This window comes from Nansenia antarctica, assembly GCF_963989245.1.
Source record: "Nansenia antarctica genome assembly, chromosome: 5".
In the NCBI taxonomy this organism is placed as follows: Eukaryota; Metazoa; Chordata; class Actinopteri; order Argentiniformes; family Microstomatidae; genus Nansenia; species Nansenia antarctica.
The window spans coordinates 45,517,575-45,536,018 of NC_137690.1; the positions used below are offsets into that span (position 1 = coordinate 45,517,575).

The 18,444-nt window shown below is 47.1% G+C and overlaps 1 protein-coding gene across 3 annotated transcripts in view; it reads left to right on the forward strand.

Moving 5' to 3' along the window:
- Nucleotides 1-16,553, forward strand: part of clasrp (CLK4-associating serine/arginine rich protein) — an 88,482-nt gene extending 71,929 nt beyond the window's left edge. Inside the window, exons 13-21 of one of the 3 annotated variants that reach the window (XM_080530749.1) lie at nt 429-857; nt 2,203-2,385; nt 4,095-4,134; nt 11,353-11,419; nt 12,044-12,102; nt 12,263-12,309; nt 13,169-13,257; nt 15,101-15,125; nt 15,732-16,553. In XM_080530749.1, coding sequence (XP_080386875.1) covers nt 429-857; nt 2,203-2,385; nt 4,095-4,134; nt 11,353-11,419; nt 12,044-12,102; nt 12,263-12,309; nt 13,169-13,257; nt 15,101-15,125; nt 15,732-15,774 — 982 coding nt within the window. In that variant the 3' untranslated portion in view covers nt 15,775-16,553. Of the gene's footprint in view, nt 1-428; nt 858-2,202; nt 2,386-4,094; nt 4,139-11,339; nt 11,420-12,043; nt 12,103-12,262; nt 12,310-13,168; nt 13,258-15,100; nt 15,126-15,731 lie in introns of those variants that run through there. The other 2 variants (XR_013937437.1, XR_013937438.1) reach the window with 2 other exon arrangements.
- The last annotated feature ends 1,891 nt before the right edge of the window (nt 16,554-18,444 follow it).

Below are 18,444 nucleotides of genomic sequence, written 5' to 3' on the forward strand. Positions count from 1 at the left end.
ATAGAGGAAACACTGATATATATATACACACACACACACTACCATATATATATATATATATATATATATACATACACACACATATATATTGTATATATATATATATATATATATATATATATATATATATATATATATATATATATACACACATGTGTATATATATATATATATATATATATATATATATATATATATATATATATATATATATAGATATAAACACACTACCACCCAGACAGCAGCGTCAGATAGAGGTCCAGGTATGGACGACATCCACATGTCCAGTCCTGTCCTGACGCCTGTTCTCCCTGTCTCACCTGTACCTGCCAAGCCCCTCCCCCCCCCCCCAGCGCTAGGGAGTCCCCCCGCCCCCCCCAAACCAGAGCCTGTCCGGCTGACCCCCCCACGTGTGTCTCTCTGTCCAGCAGGCGCCGCTCCACCTCCAGCCCCTCCTCCTCCACCTCCTCCTCCTCCTCCTCCTCCTCACGCCGCTCCTCCTCACGCCGCCGCTCCTCCTCGCGCTCCTCCTCGCGCTCCCGCCGGGGGGGGCGGCGCTGTGGGGGGGCAGGGGGAGGGGCAGGGGGCCGGGAGCGGGCGGGGAGGGACGGAGGACGGCGTTCCCGCTCCAGGTCGTCCAGGCGACGCTCGGACTCGCCGCGTTCCCGTAGAGGGAGAGGAGGAGGAGGGAACGGGACAGGAGGAGCAGGAGGAGGGTCAGCACGGAGGAGGCACGGGGGGACGCGTTCGCGCTCCAATGATCGGGACAGAGACCGGGAGAGAGAGAGGGACCGGGAGAGAGAGAGGGAGAAGGAGAGGGACAGAGGACGACGCTTCTCGGCGCGCCGACGCACGCGGTAAGATCACTGGCTGGCTCTGGTGGCCCTCTCCTCCTCTCTCCTCTACCCTCCTCCCTCCTCTCTCCTCTCTCCTCTACCCTCCCCTCTCCTCTCTCCCCTCCCCTCCCCTCTCCTCTCCCCCCCTCTCCCCTCCTCCCTCCCCTCTCCTCTTCCCTCCCCTCTCCTCCTCCCTCCCCTCTTCTCTCCTCTACCCTCCTCCCTCTCCTCTTCCCTCTCCCCTCTCCTCTTCTCTCCTCTCTCCTTCTTCCCTCCCCTCTCCTCTTCCCTCCTCTCTCCTCCTCCCTCCTCTCTCCTCTTCCCTTTAGCAGGGGTGCAGCTGTCATGACAGATTATGTCCACCTGCCAAATAGTGTCTGATATAAAATATAAATATAAACATAAAAGCTACATTTGAAAAGTAAGTAAACTATATACAGGGCTTAAAGGGGCACAGGATTTGTTCCCACTTTAAGCCCTGTATGTAGCAGGCTAGCTATGAAACAAAGTAGTATCCAATTATGGAATTATATTCAACACTACTTTGGCTGACGTGACGTGGCGTTAACTAGCCAACTCCGTAACATTAGCGGAGCGATTTGCGTGTGAAATTAGCCTGCTAGCAGGTGTTTTAATATAAAATGGCCATGCTAACATAAAAGCTACAGCTGACTAGTGAGCCTGCATCGACCTCAATGCTATTCATGCTCAAGAAGATTAGATAAGTGCATAGCAACGGCGTAGCATAGCAACGGCAGGCAGACTTAATCTGGCACGACAGCCACCTCATAACATCTGACGACCAGGTGACCACCAGACAGGTTCCTCCACCTGCTCCAGGCGTACGGTAGTCGTCGTGGAAGGTGAGCTGGGGGGTTAGTACACACCTGGCAGGATAGTTTCAGGCCCTCCTCTCGCTGGAGACTGAAAGCAATTAGCTCCGAGCAGTTAGCTTTCAAACGGACAGAGGAGCTTCCAATAGAAACTAGTTTCCAGGGCCTCAGGCGAGACACACCGAGGACATTCTACCTCCCACACAGAGATACACACGTCACACTGGTGGCTTTGCTGGCCAGGCCAGCGAGGTAGGGCCCCCGTGAGCTTGTGTCGACGAACAATGACTGATGACAACGGTGTCGGTGACAATGAGGTCACATTCCGTTCAGTCGTTTAGGCTTCAGGTAGTAGACTGACCCCTGTTTGCGCATTATCGACATGCTTCTAATGCTGCACATGTTTTAAACATCTTTGTGACCATTATTATTCTTTTTATTTTTGGGGGGCTGTTTTCGATACATAAAACAATGACAGACAGGACCTTGTTCTAAACCCTCACCTGCCCCCCCCCCCCCTGTCTCCCCACCAGGTCCCGGTCCAGCTCTCGGCAGGGGGGCGGAGCCAGGCGGGGGGGGCGGAGTTTGGGAGGCCACCGGAGGGGCAGCAGCAGCCCCAGCCCCTCCCTGTCCCCCCCCCACCCCAGCCGCACCCCCTCCCCCCCACACAGGGGGGGCCCGCCCTCCGCCACCGCCCTGTGTGACAAGCTGAGAAAGTAAGTGATGACACACACACACCAGGGTTTCCGTTAACCGGTAATTATAGGCTAACTAAAGCGGGCGGGTCCTTCTCTCTCGGGCAGTGTTGTGTGTGTATGAGTGTGTGTGTGTTTGGTGCTCAGCTGAAAATGGTGTCCCGAAGCGGAGCGCCTTAACTTTATCGCACAATAACAAGGATAACAAACGAAACGGACAACATTTACACTAAGATGGAGACAAACTTCAGCGATATGATCTAACAGCCGGTCTTCAGGACGACATACAGACCCGTATGAGCTTACAGGGCTATCCCCTATCTATCTGAGAAAAGGCATAGGTCTAGGCTGTAACATCGAACGGAAATTAGCCTATACGCATTCATATGCAAGTTAATTTAAAGCCTATTTATTTTCTAAGAGTTTTATTCTATTTTATTTTATCTGATAAAAGGCATATGAACGGAAATTAGGCTAGCCGTGTCACGCCAGAAGCCTACATGCTTGCACTGTTCAATAAAATGTTATACATCTAGACATTGTGGTATTTCTTTATATACGTATCCCCAGCCTGCCTATCAATTGTTTCTCAATAAACAGTTATGTTCTCCTCATTGTCATACTCCCGAGTCCGATTAAGTATGATTTGACAGGCAGCTAAACGAAATGCCTTCCCAACCAGCGAGACCTGGGGGGTATTCCATCAACGTCGCTAAAGGAAAATCCTGGCTTATTTTGGATAACTCTCGCGAGACTTGTCAGAATATGCCTGGATATTTTTTAGGAACTCTCGCGAGACTCGTCAGACTAAACCTGGATTTTCTTTTAGCGATGTTGATGGAATACCCCCCTGGTTATAGAAATGACGTTGTTTTATTGATTAAAAAAAAAAAGGGTAAAACTGGAAAGAGAAAATAGAAAACTCACATTAATCCCAAACAATTTAACAAACTTCAGTTAACGTAATGTGGAGTCCGTTCATTGATCGATGCTGTCTGTTCAGTTCCCAGTGAGGCGCCCGTTCAGCGCTGGACATAATGGCATAGCGCGCATGCGAATCATGTTATATTATTATATATTATATAGCTCGCATCTAATCGTATCGGATGAGAAATAGACATTAAATGGCATATATAGGCCGCTACACAACAGTAATCACCGCGACAAACAGCTATATTATATTTTAATATGATGACCGGAATAATTCACGTTTGTCAATGTCGAAATCTTCCCGGACACGATGTCCGGCGGAAATTTATTCTAACGGAAACCCTGACACACACACACACACAGTCTCCATCCTTGCATACAGTCAAAAACTAAAACACACCACCTTTAGGTAGAGACTGTTTGAGCAAATTCAGAAGAAAAACATTGAATTAAAGCTGAGAATCTCTTTAATTAATTGAATCTTCTGGTAATGTAGATAGACTGTTAGAGTTAAGAGAAGACCGAACGCTGCCTCTTCCCACTGCTTATGGAGGGCGCAGTGTTACTGAACGTCCTGAAGGGGGAGCTCTTTGTTGACCAATCCTGACATTCTGCTGTTTGTCCATCCATCACCCCCCCATCTCTCTCTCTCTCTCTCCCCCACTCTCTCTCCCTCACCCCATCTCTCTCTCTCTCTCTCCCTCTCTCCCCCCCCCGCCCCCCCCTCTCTCTCCTTCCCTCCTTCTCCCCCCCTCCCTCCTTCTCCCCCCCCTCTCCCTCTTTCTCTCTCCCCCCTCCAGGCCTGATACCCCGGGTGGTAAAGAGACAGGAGCCGCCAAAGTCAGTAAGAATTTGATCTAGCTGGGTTTGTTGCTAACGCCTGCGCCCCCTCCCCTCGCCCCCCCTGACACGGTTGTCCAGTCAGGCTGGGGGAGAAGCGCTGGGCTCTATTTTAAAACCTTATCCTCCATTTTTAACCACCGGTGACTTTGACCTTTGACCCCCCCCCCCCTTGAAATGCAGTCAGTTTTCTGTTCTATATTGTATTTTTAGGAATGACCCCCTGCCCTCCTCCCCCCCTACCCTCCCTCCCTCCCTCCCTCCCCCCCAGACATTCTCATAGACCTTCACTGATGAGATAACCTTTATTAGATGTCTTTGTACTCTGTTGCAGTGTGTGTGTGTGTGTGTGTGTGTGTGTGTGTGTGTGTGTGTGTGTGTGCGTGTGTTTTGACCCCCAACGAGCTGTTTCACATTGCACACACACACCCGCCAGCACACATAGCACAGGCAGCGACCTGAGACACCGACGCTCCACAGTGTCAAACTCTCCCTAAATGGCTTCCTTTCCTTGCCTCCTCTCCTTACCTCCTCTCCTTGCCTCCTCCGCCCCCTCACTGCTGGTCTGACAGGACTGGGTAAGTGACGACAGTGAGAGGTTAAAGGAAGCCATTTTAAGGGAGCAGCTCCGTAACGGTTGATAGAAGTAGAGGCTGATAGAAGGTAGAACAGCTCTCTCTCTCCTCTCCTCTCTGTCTGCGCTCACACGGGGGGGGTTTGTGTAGGTTCATCCAGACAGTAAAAAAAAAAGACGATAATCTTAACAACAAGTTGTCGTAGTTTATTTAGCAACGCAGTTTCCATTAGCATGGCATGAGGTAAAAAAAACAACTCACCAACTGCCAAAGAGTTCCGGAACACTCACCACCTAGAGTGTTCCAAGTGTTCTATTTGGTGTTACTGTTTACCTAGCAACAGGACTTAGATTGGCTATATAAATGAATCACCATTAATGCATTTTTTTTTTGGGGTGAATACAGGCACTGAATGAATGCTGAATGTTGACTATTTGGGTGACTTTATTCCCCCTCAGCACTGAATGAGTTAATACACAACCACAGAGAGGACAGGTTAGTTAATACACAACCACAGAGAGGACAGGTTAGTTAATACACACAGGGATTAAAGTTCTCCGTTGCTACGACGGATTTCCGTCAATTTATTCCAAGTTGCGACGGATTTTACCTGGTGTAATATGATTTGTAGAGGCATACAATCTATTTTGATGTTGGTATTAGGTATATAAATGATATATAATAGCCTACATATAGGCCTTTATTGGCTACAACTATGCGACAGTAACAGAGCGGGGTGCAGTGACGCTGAACCCCTCATAGTGAGAAGTAGGTGGACATGGTGCGTGGTGCTGAAATAGCCGACATGCGGTGTGTGGTTTGAAAAAAGTAACGCCAGCTCAGTAAATCATTCAAACTCAGTGGCGGGCGGTGCATTTCACACCTAGGCCTTCAGTGATGTCCTACCTGAATTATTCCACCTCTCATTATGACGCCATGGCTCTAGAAACTATACATTTAGACAGAAACGCAGTATAACCGGGCGTTGCCATTGTTATTATAGCGGCACCTTGTCTGGGTGTATTCAATTCATTGCATGAAAACGAAAGCGTCAGTTATTTCCCGAACTTTGCGGTCTGTCGATCTCAATAGGATAACCGTTTTGAGGTTCCATTTAAGGATGGTTATCTTCCTCGTGTTCATACGGTCACGGGGGTGTGTCGTTTTCCATGGTAGCAGCCCGGGAAGTGGTTAGAAGATCGCATTGAAGCCCCACTTACTCACACAACTGAGCCAGGCAACACAACACACATATCTATGGACCCCAGGGTCGCTCCGTATGTCTACATCTCTTGCAGAAAACATTAAATGCTTTGTACTCACCAAAACAACTGATTATTTGAACACAAAATCCATCCTCCTTTCTTTCCTCAAGAAGACTTCAATGTCTCTGTTGTACAGTTGATCAGTTCCACCAATAAGTCATTTTCTACATGGATAGCGTCGCTAACGTCGGGGTCGGCCGTTCTCTTCTGATTATGTCTAGCTTTTCTTAGAAGGTTCTTCTTTGTTGTTATAATATCTGCCACCAAATCTACCTCTTCTCCTCCTTCAGCCATTGTGGCTGCTTGTAGAACAACAGCTTACATTTACACAAATTAGCGAGATCAAGTTCAGTTTGCTAGCTCCGCCTCCCAATAGTTTGTATCCAATCAAAAGACGTGCAGGTGCTGATCAGGTGCTCCGCCATCCAGCAGGCCCCTTCGTCGGATTTGCTTGGATTTGCTCGCCAACTCGAGATCTGACTACGGCACGCCACAGTTCTTTTCTCGTTCACTTTAAATTACAATCTGTACTCGCGCCACTGTTGAATCTGCAGGCGGGCAGATTTCTTGGTACCCTGGCAACACATTATGGCTGAAATATGATTGGATAAAAGCTAAAGGCCAGCCCTCCAAATGTCTGGAAGCAGCGCAACCAAGAGGAAAGCTATGAAATGAAGAGAATAGACTACGGGAATAATTTAATACATATTTGTAGAAAAAATATATCAAAATTAAATGTATATTCTGATGATGTTTAGGCCAGCAGAGAAGGCCTTGCTGGCCCTGACGGCCCACCACTGTTCAAACTTAATGTTTACTTATAGGCTATGTGAATGTGACTGCACCACACATGTGAACAGTAACAAAGCAAATGCAGTTTAATTTTATGAAAAACATTGACAACATAATCGGCGCAAAAAAAAAGCTGAATCCGCTTAGCCTATATGCTCCTGAAACGACAGAGCAAACACGCTACATTACTATGGATAATGATTACAATGAGCCATTCATTAAAAATACCAAAAATAATATTAGGCTATTAAATCTCACTTAATGAGAAAACTGGCATCTCCCATCGGTCACTATTTGTTGGCTATCTGGTGATATGGACGTCTTTGAGTGTCTAGAAAAGCGCTAGAAGTCTAATGTATTATTATTATTTATTATTATTATGGACGTCACTTTAATCCGGCAGTTCTCAAGGTTTTTATGCATCAATCGATTCCTCTAGCCTAGCGCGTCTTTATCGCATTCATTGACGAAAAGGACGACTCGCATGTATAGGTGGAAGGGAACATTCATTGTGAGCACGGAAAATGTGAGTCTCACAACGGCTTTGCATTGATGAAACCAGGTAGGATGAACGTAGCCTATAGTTCGCTGTCCATTCCTCTTTAAATGCCCTGTTTCCACCGTCAACTTTCCTCTTTAGACCTTTGGAGAGTGACATTATGTTTCTCTTGCTAGCTAGCAGGTTAAATGTTTAGCTAACTTCACCCGGCACGCAAACAACCAATCCAATAATAATGTGACCATGTACAGTAAGTCTGGGAGGAGGGGGGAATAATTATCAGAATAAAAGTATGTTAAATAATTATTAGAATAAGTTAGGCTGCGCTACATCGTCAGTCCACACATTTCTTATTCAAAACTATGGAAAAGGGTGAAACTACGTTTCAACGTTGTTGAGAATCACAACACAAACTCGCTAGTCAAGCCAAAATACTGCAGCGAAATGGATTGGACTGCTACCTAGTTAACTAGAACACTACTTTACATTGTCAGCAGGCTCACAAAACAAGCCGTGTTAGTTGACTAGCGATGTGTCATTGATTTTCTACAACGCAGAAATGTGTTCACATTTTTCGAAAGAAAAGTCAAAGCATTAGAACGTAGAACGGAAAATCGCACGTGCGCTGTGCGCACGGAAAGCCACCGGCCCCGATTTGGCCAGAATTTGTTTTCCCGTCAGGAGATTTTTTTTTTTGCTTTAATCCCTGTACACAACCACAGAGAGGATAGGTTAGTTAATACACAACCACAGAGTAGACAGGTTAGTTAATACACAACCACAGAGTGGACAGGTTAGTTAATACACAACCACAGAGAGGACAGGTTAGTTAATACACAACCACAGAGGACAGGTTAGTTAATACACAACTACAGAGTAGACAGGTTAGTTAATACACAACCACACAGAGGACAGGTTAGTTAATACACAACCACAGAGTAGACAGGTTAGTTAATACACAACCACAGAGTAGACAGGTTAGTTAATACACAACCACAGAGAGGACAGGTTAGTTAATACACAACCACAGAGTAGACAGGTTAGTTAATACACAACCACAGAGAGGACAGGTTAAACCTGTTTAAACTGTCTGAATGAACAGCATAGGAAGTGAAAGGACTGCTCACAGGAAGTCAACCCCCCCCCCCTGCTGGCCATCCTCCACATCCCTCTCTCTCCACAGGAAGGAGGCCTGCTGCTTTAGACCAGCGTCCAATCAACTCCTCTCGTTTTCACCCAATGTTTTTTTTTTACGAAAGGCGACACTGGTACTCAACTTACGGTTAAGGTAGAGGCTGAGAGGTAGAGGCTGAGAGGTAGAGGCTGAGAGGTAGAAGCTGAGAGGTAGAGACTGAGAGGTAGAGGCTGAGAGGTAGAGGCTGAGAGGAAGAGGCTGAGAGGTAGAGGCTGAGAGGTAGAGGCTGAGAGGTAGAGGCTGAGAGGTAGAGGCTGAGAGGAAGAGGCTGAGAGGAAGAGGCTGAGAGGAAGAAGCTGAGAGGAAGAGGCTGAGAGGAAGAGGCTGAGAGGTAGAGGCTGAGAGGTAGAGGCTGAGAGGAAGAGGCTGAGAGGTAGAGGCTGTCAGGTAGAGGCTGAGAGGTCGAGGCTGTGAGGTAGAGGCTGTGGTGTGTAGAGAGAGTGGAGGTCAGTGAGACAGTAGTGACTATAGCAGCAGTGTGGTGTCCTGAACAAGTCTGAGCAGGCAGGCAGAGAGAGGAGACACACGCACACACACAAACACCACACCTCTCCCATGGGAACACAACAGAACAGCACACGCTACGATCTGCTTGCTCCCTCAGACACACATACACACCAGGATTAGCTTAGCCTAGACGGCATTTTAGTGGTTCCCTCACTTCAGTGTGACAGATCTAGGATCAGAATAGTGATTCCCGCGCCCCCCCCCCCCCTCCCAGCATACCCCCACATCCATCTGACCCAGCACCAACAGTAAGAGGGGGTGACTTGAACGAGGAAAAAGGCTTTAAATTTCAATTCAACTGGTTTTATCGACCGCGAACAAACAACTGTTTCCATCGTGGTCAAAGCCTCAGTTAACCAATCAGAAGACACCCAGGTCACAAAACAGTCCCAACCAATCAAAAACAGAAGACAAGCGCTTAACAAGCTAAGAGAATAACCCCCGAAAAACAACTCCTAAACGGTTACAGTACAGTTCTACAGTCCACTGGCTGTCCGTCACAGAGAGAGAGAGAGAGAGAGAGAGAGAGAGAAAAAAAGAGAGAGGGAGTGAAAAGGACAACCGTTGAGTTTCATCAAAGCCTTCTTGTTGGGTGACCTTGTAGTTGTTGCATGACCAGCTGAATTCCTTACCTGTCCCAGGTACACTCCCCTGCGGGGGGGGGCGGGGGGGGGGGGGGGGGGGGTGCACAGGGAAAAACACACTAGGCCTGAACTTGTTCTTCTCCCCCCACCCCCCACCTCCCTCGCTGACCTCCTCCTGACACCGCTCACATAGAAATGTGCAACACAGAAACCATGTCAGCCACATATGGAGGAACCAGTATGAGAGGAAGATGATCTGGGCTGCCAACAGCTGCAGGGCAGAACACAGCCTGCTCTACTGGCACAGCCCAGTATAGTATAGTACAGCACAGCACAGTATAGTACAGTATAGTACAGCACAGTATAGTACAGTACAGCACAGCACAGTATAGTACAGCCTGCTCTACTAGCCCAGTACAGCACAGTATAGTACAGCCTGCTCTACTAGCCCAGTACAGCCCAGTATAGTACAGCCCAGTACAGCCCAGCCCAGTATAGTACAGCCCAGTACAGCACAGTATAGTACAGCACAGCCCAGTACAGCACATCCCAGTACAGTACAGCACAGCACAGTATAGTACAGCACAGTATAGTACAGCCCAGTACAGCACAGCCCAGCATAGCCCAGTACAGCCCAGTACAGCCCAGTACAATTTTAATTTTAATTTTAATTTTGCCATTTAGCAGACGCTTTTATCCAAAGCGACTTACAATGACCAATTACAGGGACATTCCCCCTGGAGTAACTGAGGGCTAAGTGCCTTACCCAAGGGCACACTAGTAGTGGTGTGGCTTCAGGCGGGATTTGAACTCACAACCTTCCGATCACAAGTCCAACTCACTATCCACTAGACCAGTGGTTCTCAACCCTCTCCTCGGGGCGCCCCAGCCGCACCACATATTTGATCTGTTCCACCACCAGCACACCTGATTCAACTAATCAAGTACAAAGCAATTATGGTTTGTACTTGATTAGTTGAATCAGGTGTGCTGGTGGTGGAACAGATCAAATATGTGGAGCGGCTGGGGTGCCCCGAGGAGAGGGTTGGGAAACACTGCACTAGACCACCACTACCCCTACAGCCCACTATAGCCCAGTACAGCCCAGTACAGCCCAACCCAGTACAGCCCAGTACAGCCCAGTACAGCCCAGTACAGCCCAGTACAGTACAGCCCAGTACAGTACAGTACAGCCCAGTACAGTACAGCCCAGTACAGCCCAGTACGGCCCAGCCCGGTACAGTACAGCCCAGTACAGTACAGCCCAGTACAGTACAGCCCAGTACAGTACAACACAGTACAGTACAGCCCAGCACAGTACAGCCCAGCACAGTACAGCCCAGCACAGCCCAGTACAGCCCAGTCCAGTACAGCCCAGCCTAGTACAGCCCAGCACAGCCCAGTACAGTACAGCCCAGTACAGCCCAGTACAGCCCAGTACAGTACAGTCCAGTGCAGTCCAGTGCAGCCCAGTACAGCCCAGTATAGCCCAGTACAGCCCAGCCCAGTACAGTATAGTACAGCCCAGTACAGTCCAGCCCACAACATGACACACATGTACAGGAGATTTATTCCTCACATATACCCCCCTCCTCCCCCAACTGCTACTGTACGTGAGGCGAATAACTCCTCAAGATGCCCCCCTACTCATAGTTACACACATTTTAACCATTTATTTATGTCCACATAGAAAAAAGACATACAGGGACACAAATACTAACGTTGCAGTTACACACACACACACACCTGTGATACGGCCTGGTGTGTGTGTGTGTGTGCTGACGCCAGCGTGTCCCTCTAGCTGCAGCCCAAGATGACCCCGCAGGAGAAGCTGAAGGTCCGCATGCAGAAGGCCCTGAACAAGCAGTGTGAGTGTACACACACACACATATATACACACACACACACACACAAACATATACATACATACACACACGCATGTAAACACGCACACACACAGACATACATACACACGCACAAACACATACATACACACACACACACATGTAAACACGCACACACACATACATACACACGCACAAACACACACACACGTAAACACACACACACACACACGCATGTAAACGCACACACACACACACACACTGGAACATGACACATACATATGCACGGACACACACGCATGTAAACACGCACACACACACACACCCATGGACACACACACAAACACACACATGTTCTGTAGGCTGTATGAAGTTCCATGTTCATCTCTCCTCTCCCTCTTTCCTCCTTTCCCTCTCTCCTCTCTCCTCCCCTCTTCCCTCCTCTCCCTCTCTCCCCTCTTCCCTCCTCTCCCTCTCTCCTCCTCTCCTCCCCTCTTCCCTCCTCTCCCTCTCTCCTCCTCTCCTCCCCTCTCCCCTCCTCTCCTCCCCTCTTCCCTCCTCTCCCTCTCCCCTTTTCCCTCCCCCTCTTTCCTCCCCTCTTCCCTCCTCTCCCTCTCTCCTCCTCTCCTCCCCTCTTCCCTCCCTCAGCCAAGGCGGATAAGAAAGCTGCCCAGTCAAAGATCGCCCAGCAGGAGAACAAGAGACAGGTGTGTGTGTGTGTGTGTGTGTGTGTGTGTGTGTGTGTGTGTGTGTGTGTGTGTGTGCCATGCATTGGTACCTATATAGACTGCCCTCTCTCTAAGTTTCCCAGAGTTCCTTTCTCCAAGCATTGTCCCTCATGGCTGGCGGTTGTTTGTTTGTTTCCAGGAGCGAGAGGGCGAGCTCCGAGCCATGGCACGAAAGATCCGCATGAAGTAAGAGAGAGAGAGTGTGTGTGTGTGTGAGAGAGAGAGTGTGCATGTGTGGTAAATGTTATAGTGTGATGTTGCTAGATGGCTTATACTGTATATTTTGTTAGTGTTTCGTGCGTGTGTGTGTGTGTGTGTGTGTGTGTGTGTGTGTGTGTGTGTGTGTGCGTGCGTGCGTGCATACCTGCGTGTGTGTGTGTGTGTGGAACAGCTGTGTGATAGAGAGTGTGTGTGTGCGTGTGTGGTTAACAGCTGAGTGTGTGTCTGTGTGCGTGCAAGTGTGTGTGTGTGCGTGTGTGGTTAACAGCTGTGTTAAAAAAAAACAAGATGGTGGCTGTGTTTGGGTTCGCTGGGCCGAAACATTCCAGAAGTTTTTTTATTTTGTTGTTTTTAATTGTGGTTGTAGCTGGAACGTAGCTGGCTACAGAAGCTTATTGATTGTTGTTTATATCCTGCTTATTCTTATTGGTGGTTGTTTATATCCTGCTTATTCTGTTATTGATTTTGATTTAGTATTTTTACTGGAATGCCAATGCCCAATTGAACCTGTACCCAAGAATGTTACTCTGTATCCTTGTAATAAAAGCGATTCTGGTGTGTGTGTGTGTGTGTGTGTGTGTGTGTGTGTGTGTGTGTGTGTGTGTGTGTCTGTGTGTGTGTGTGTCTGTGTGTCTGTGTGTCTCTGTGTCTCTGTGTCTCTGTGTGTCTGTGTCTGTGTGTGTGTCTGTGTCTGTGTCTGTGTCTGTGTCTGTGTCTGTGTCTGTGTCTGTGTCTGTGTCTGTGTCTGTGTCTGTGTCTGTGTCTGTGTCTGTGTCTGTGTCTGTGTGTGTGTGTGTGTGTGTGTGTGTGTGTGTGTGTGTTCCAGGGAGCGGGAGCGGAGGGAGAAGGAGAGGGATGAGTGGGAGAGACAGTACGGACGGCAGAGCCACTCCCCTTCCCCCTCCAAACACCACGGTAAGACCCCCCTCCCCTCCCCTCCTCTCCCCTCCCCTCCCCTCCTCTCCTCTCCTCTCCCCTGCTCTCCTCTATGGACAGAGATCTGTGCCACTAGAAACTGAATTTGAATTACTGACTTTTGAATTTGAATTGCTCAATTTGAATACTTTAATTTAAAAAATGAATTTGAATCACATAATTTGAATTTGTATTTAACTTTATTCAGTTTTTCAATTCAGTTATTCAAGTTAAACAATACAAATTCAAATTATGTGATTCAAAGTCATTTTTTTAATTCAAATTGAGCAATTCAAATTCAAAGTCAGTAATTCAAATTCAAAGTCAGTAATTCAGATTCAGATTCTAGTGGCACATATCTCTGGCCATAATCCGGGTCCTTAAGGAATAGCAATTGAGCGCTGATTGACCTAACTCCTTTTCGGCCAATCAGCACCTTTCATTAACGTACCCAAGGAAGTTTAAAGAACGCACTCCCAGTGTTGCTAACTTGGCGGCTTTGTCCCTATATCTGGCGACTTTCCAGAGCCCCTTGGCGACTGAATTAGTCAAAAGCGACCAGCAACAAATCTAGCTTCCTTTTCTGGTCATTTGGGGAATTATCTAACATATCCCGTATTCCACGGTTCACGTTACAACCGAGCTCAGGAGAGACGAGTATGGATACACTCTATGGCGAGCGAGGGTTGCCGTCTCCTCTCTCCCTCAACACTCACTACCTCGGCCAGTCCTCGGCCAGCATGGATGTTACGTGCCTAATGCCTTTGATGCGCACACTTGCTACTTGCCGCTTTCATAATTTTATTTAGCCTATATAGCACAAGTCATGCATTGAATGTAACCTCAAGTGCTGAACAGTATTAAGTAAACCACAATTTATTTGCTAATGCTTAGGGGAGACCGTGCCTTTTGCAGCCATAGACTGTCACTGCCTGGTAATAACAAGGTAGGCAAATGACAGGCAAACAATCAGCGCTCGGTTGCTCTTCCTTAAGGACCCGGATTATGGCTAGAGATATGTGCCACTAGAATCTGAATCTGAATTACTGACTTTGAATTTGAATTGCTCAATTTGATTTTTTTTTTACTTTGAATCACATCATTTGAATTTGTATTGTTTAACTTGAATAACTGAATTGAAAAACTGAATAAAGTTAAACAATACAAATTCAAATTATGTGATTCAAATTATTTTTTTAAATTAAAGTATTCAAATTGAGCAATTCAAATTCAAAAGTCAGTAATTCAAATTCAGTTTCTAGTGGCACAGATCTCTGCCCATACTCCTCTCCCCTCCCCTCTCCTCCCCTCTCCTCTCCTCTCCTCTCCTCCCCTGCTCTCCTCTCCCCTCCTCCTCTCTCCTCTCCCCTGCTCTCTCCTCTCCTCTTCTCACCACTCCTCTCCGCTCCTCTCCCATCCTCACCCCTCCACTCCTCTCCTCACCCCTCCGCTCCTCTCCCATCCTCACCCCTCCCCTCCTCACCCCTCTTCACCCTCCTCTCCCCTCCCCTCTCCTCCCTTCTCCTCTCCTCCCCTCCCCTCTCCTCCCTTCTCCTCTCCTCTTCTCACCACTCCTCACCCCTCCACTCCTCTCCTCACCCCTCCGCTCCTCTCCCATCCTCACCCCTCCCCTCCTCACCCCTCTTCACCCTCCTCTTCCCTCCCCTCCTCACCCCTCTTCACCCTCCTCTCCTGACCCCAAATGTCAAACATGTAAATGTAGAACAGTACAGGAACACGCTCCTTAAACATGTCCATCTGCTGTTCTGTCCCTGTCAATAAATAGTAAAGTGATAGAAAACTAAAGTGTCCAGGCTGATCAGAGTGTGTCATCTCTCCTCAGGTCGTGACTACAGCTCATCCAGGAGGTATGTGATGCCACAGGAATCTGGTGATAAGGAGGACACACACACACACACACACACACACACACACACACACACACACACACACACACTTACAGTAGCAATGGGGAAGTGTGTCCAAACGTCTGCCTGGTACTGTACATAGATATGATTTCTCAAAAACAATTCAAAGCGTTTCTTTGGTCGTCTTTAAGACCGGCGGCTCTGTGACAGTTAAAGGGACAGTTCACTCTTTTTTGAAGTGTGACCATATCAATGACTTATCTAGGGGTGGGGTTGGGTGTTAAACCCACAATGTAGTTAGTTAGTTATGAACAGCATCTCCCGGTTAGTAGTTTTTGTTTTAACAAACAAGTGCTATGGGACACCCACTATTTTATTGTATTTTTAAAAATAGTGAAATACCCCCCCAAAAAACAATTCTGACAGTTTCCACCACTGAAGTATTTGACACAGTAAATATTTGATACCATGATCTCGTCAATACTTGGTTCCCAGTTATTGTAAAGGTTAAATCTCTTTAAAGACGGACAATTCTGAGTCTCTCTCTCCCCTGTCTCTCCCCTCTCTTCCCCCTCTCTCTCCCCTCTCTTCCTCCTCCATTTTTAGAAGGTCCCGTTCTCGATCGAGGAGTCCATACTACAGATACTAAACCTCCCCCCCCCGCACACACACACACACACACACACACACACACACACACACAACCCCAAACACACACACATACACACACACCCCCCACATACACACACACACACACACACTTTTAACTACCCTCCCAGGAAGAGAGGAGGAGGAGGAGGCAGAACCAAAGGACAACGTCCTAGAGAAAGAAGGAGGGAGAGAGAGACGTGATGGACACTATCGTAAATGAAATGAACAGAGGATGAAGGAGGAGAGATGGAGGTCGACAGGAGGGGCAGGTTGCATCAGCGGGGTTTTTTGCGTTCTGTCCGTCAGTACGTGATCCAATCTGTGACATCAACAGTCGTCAGCAGCAGCATCATCATTGTTGACCTCCGACCTCACGTCTGGACCTCATGAATACATGCTGTATGACCTCCCTTTCCTCTCATCTGGCCCATCTCTCTCTCCTCCTCTTCCATCTCTCTCTCTCGCTCTGAGCAGTGTGTGAATTACAGCAATGCTATTTCTCTTTTCTTTTGTTGTAAGGAATCTGATTGAAAGTCTTCTGTATATATACTTTTTTTTTTGGGGGGGGGGGGGGGGGAGTTGATAATCTTGAAAGAGGGTGTCGAACTCTCCGTGTGTGAATATGGAAAACGATTAATAGATTGCTAATAGATTGGTCTTTTTGTATGCCATGCCTTCCAACAACAAACCCAGTAAATTGAAACGTTATCCTTCTGTTAACGAGTGACAAATAAAACTTTGTTTGATTTCCCCAAAACATGAAATGACAAGATCCAAATAAAACACATCAAGTATTACGTGGTTCGATTTTTGTCGCCGGACAACATTCGATTGCAATGCGACTTTTGTCGCACCGCAAAATTCCATTTTCAACTCACACCATTGAAGTCTTCAAGTTGAGAAAATCATAAAAAATCTCATCCCAATGCACACGGCGTGCGATGCGATTTTTGTCGCACCACAACATTCCATTCTCAATTGTTACTTTATTGTTACGTAGTCGGACCAGGCAGGCTGATTACAATAGGCTCTACCAATATTGCTTGCCTTGCTTCCACAATTTCTACAATATACAACTGGACATATTGTGATAAAATATGTGGGTCCCCTGATTTAGGGGTATTGGTAAAATGTCAGGAGAGGGAGCGCACAAAACACACAGCCAGAAAGGTGTATTATAAAAGCCACTTTATTATTATGGGCGATGATCAGGCAGACATAGATTCGGAGGACGGAGACAGTCCAACATCTAGCTATTCGCCCCTAGGACTCAACTTCCACAACTGATCATGCATTTCAATTAATCATCATAAATATACAGTAGTACAAATTCATCTCATTCAAATAATCATAGGCCTATAAATAAGACAAACATTGGACATATTGGCTGAATAGTAAATAATTAAAAGGGCACGTAACTCGCAACTTTACTTATGAATATGACTCGAGGACGTCTGAGTGAGAGCTGCACGCTAACGTTAGTTATCTGAAGTAGCTACTTAGCTAACTTACCAGAGCATCCAATAGCAAGAGATATTGCTCTCCATGATTGGTCTCTTTTATTTGTGTCCTTATACCTCTCATAGCTGGGGTCGTATAGCTCCCTATGGCACTGAATAAACGTGATGAGCTTTTCGTCATCCATTTTTATATACACGTAGCCTACGTACAGTAGAGTAAATATAAATGTTGGGTTGCCAGATGTCCGGTTTTCAGTGGACAGTGTCTATACAACATGTGTATAATTTGGCTGGTCATTCAGTCGTGCTAGATTAGAAATCTGGCAACCCTGTGCAGCCAAAAACTATATCGTAGATGAGTAAACTAATATAATTTATATAGTAATATATAGTAAACTAATATAATATATATAGTATAGTATATATTATAACTAAGTATAAATAACGTTGTTCAAATATTTACGATAGCCTTCAACCTTCAGCACGTCATAGAAACACACAGTCAAGAAACAAAATATGTTTACATGTCTGATTCCTTTTCTGTTTCACCCTATCCTGCCTTGCAAAGTCACACATTGTTTTGGAGAGTTAAAAATATGTTTTAAAATAGGTCATTGATGTCGTCATGCAATTAGCGAAAAGGCGAGAAATTGCTAATGACAGTTGTGCCACGGATTAGTGAATGATGTGCCTGGCACACTGAAAAGAAGATGAGGTTTACCAAATGGCATCCATTATCCGTTGTGTCCAGGATTCTTAATAGGACTGGTTGTTAAAATCCCTAAATATTCAGCACAACAATTGAGTGGAGTTGGAGATGTCCTCTTGGGTGGAGTGGAATTTGGCAATGATCACGTGGTGCCACCAGTACGACACATCTTCAGTTGTGGTCCCCGACCTCATTGGGTGTTTCGGCCAGTTATCACAAGACACCCTCTGCCGAGGTTGGCCCACCACAGGCTGATCAGGCCTGGGTGTGTGTCGCACGGTGGCACCACGTGGTCATTTGGGAGCCCATGTTGGGTCCCTACGTTTCAGCCACAGCCAGTGACTGCTCCGTTCTGCTGCAGTGGACAGTTCTCTGATTGCCTTCCGTTGGGCCTGTCCTCTGATCCCTACTGCCCTCAGGAGCCTTGTGGTGGAGCTGGCTACAAAGCCTCTGCAGCCCACCTCCACTGGCCACACCTTCACGTTCCAGCCCCGCCCCT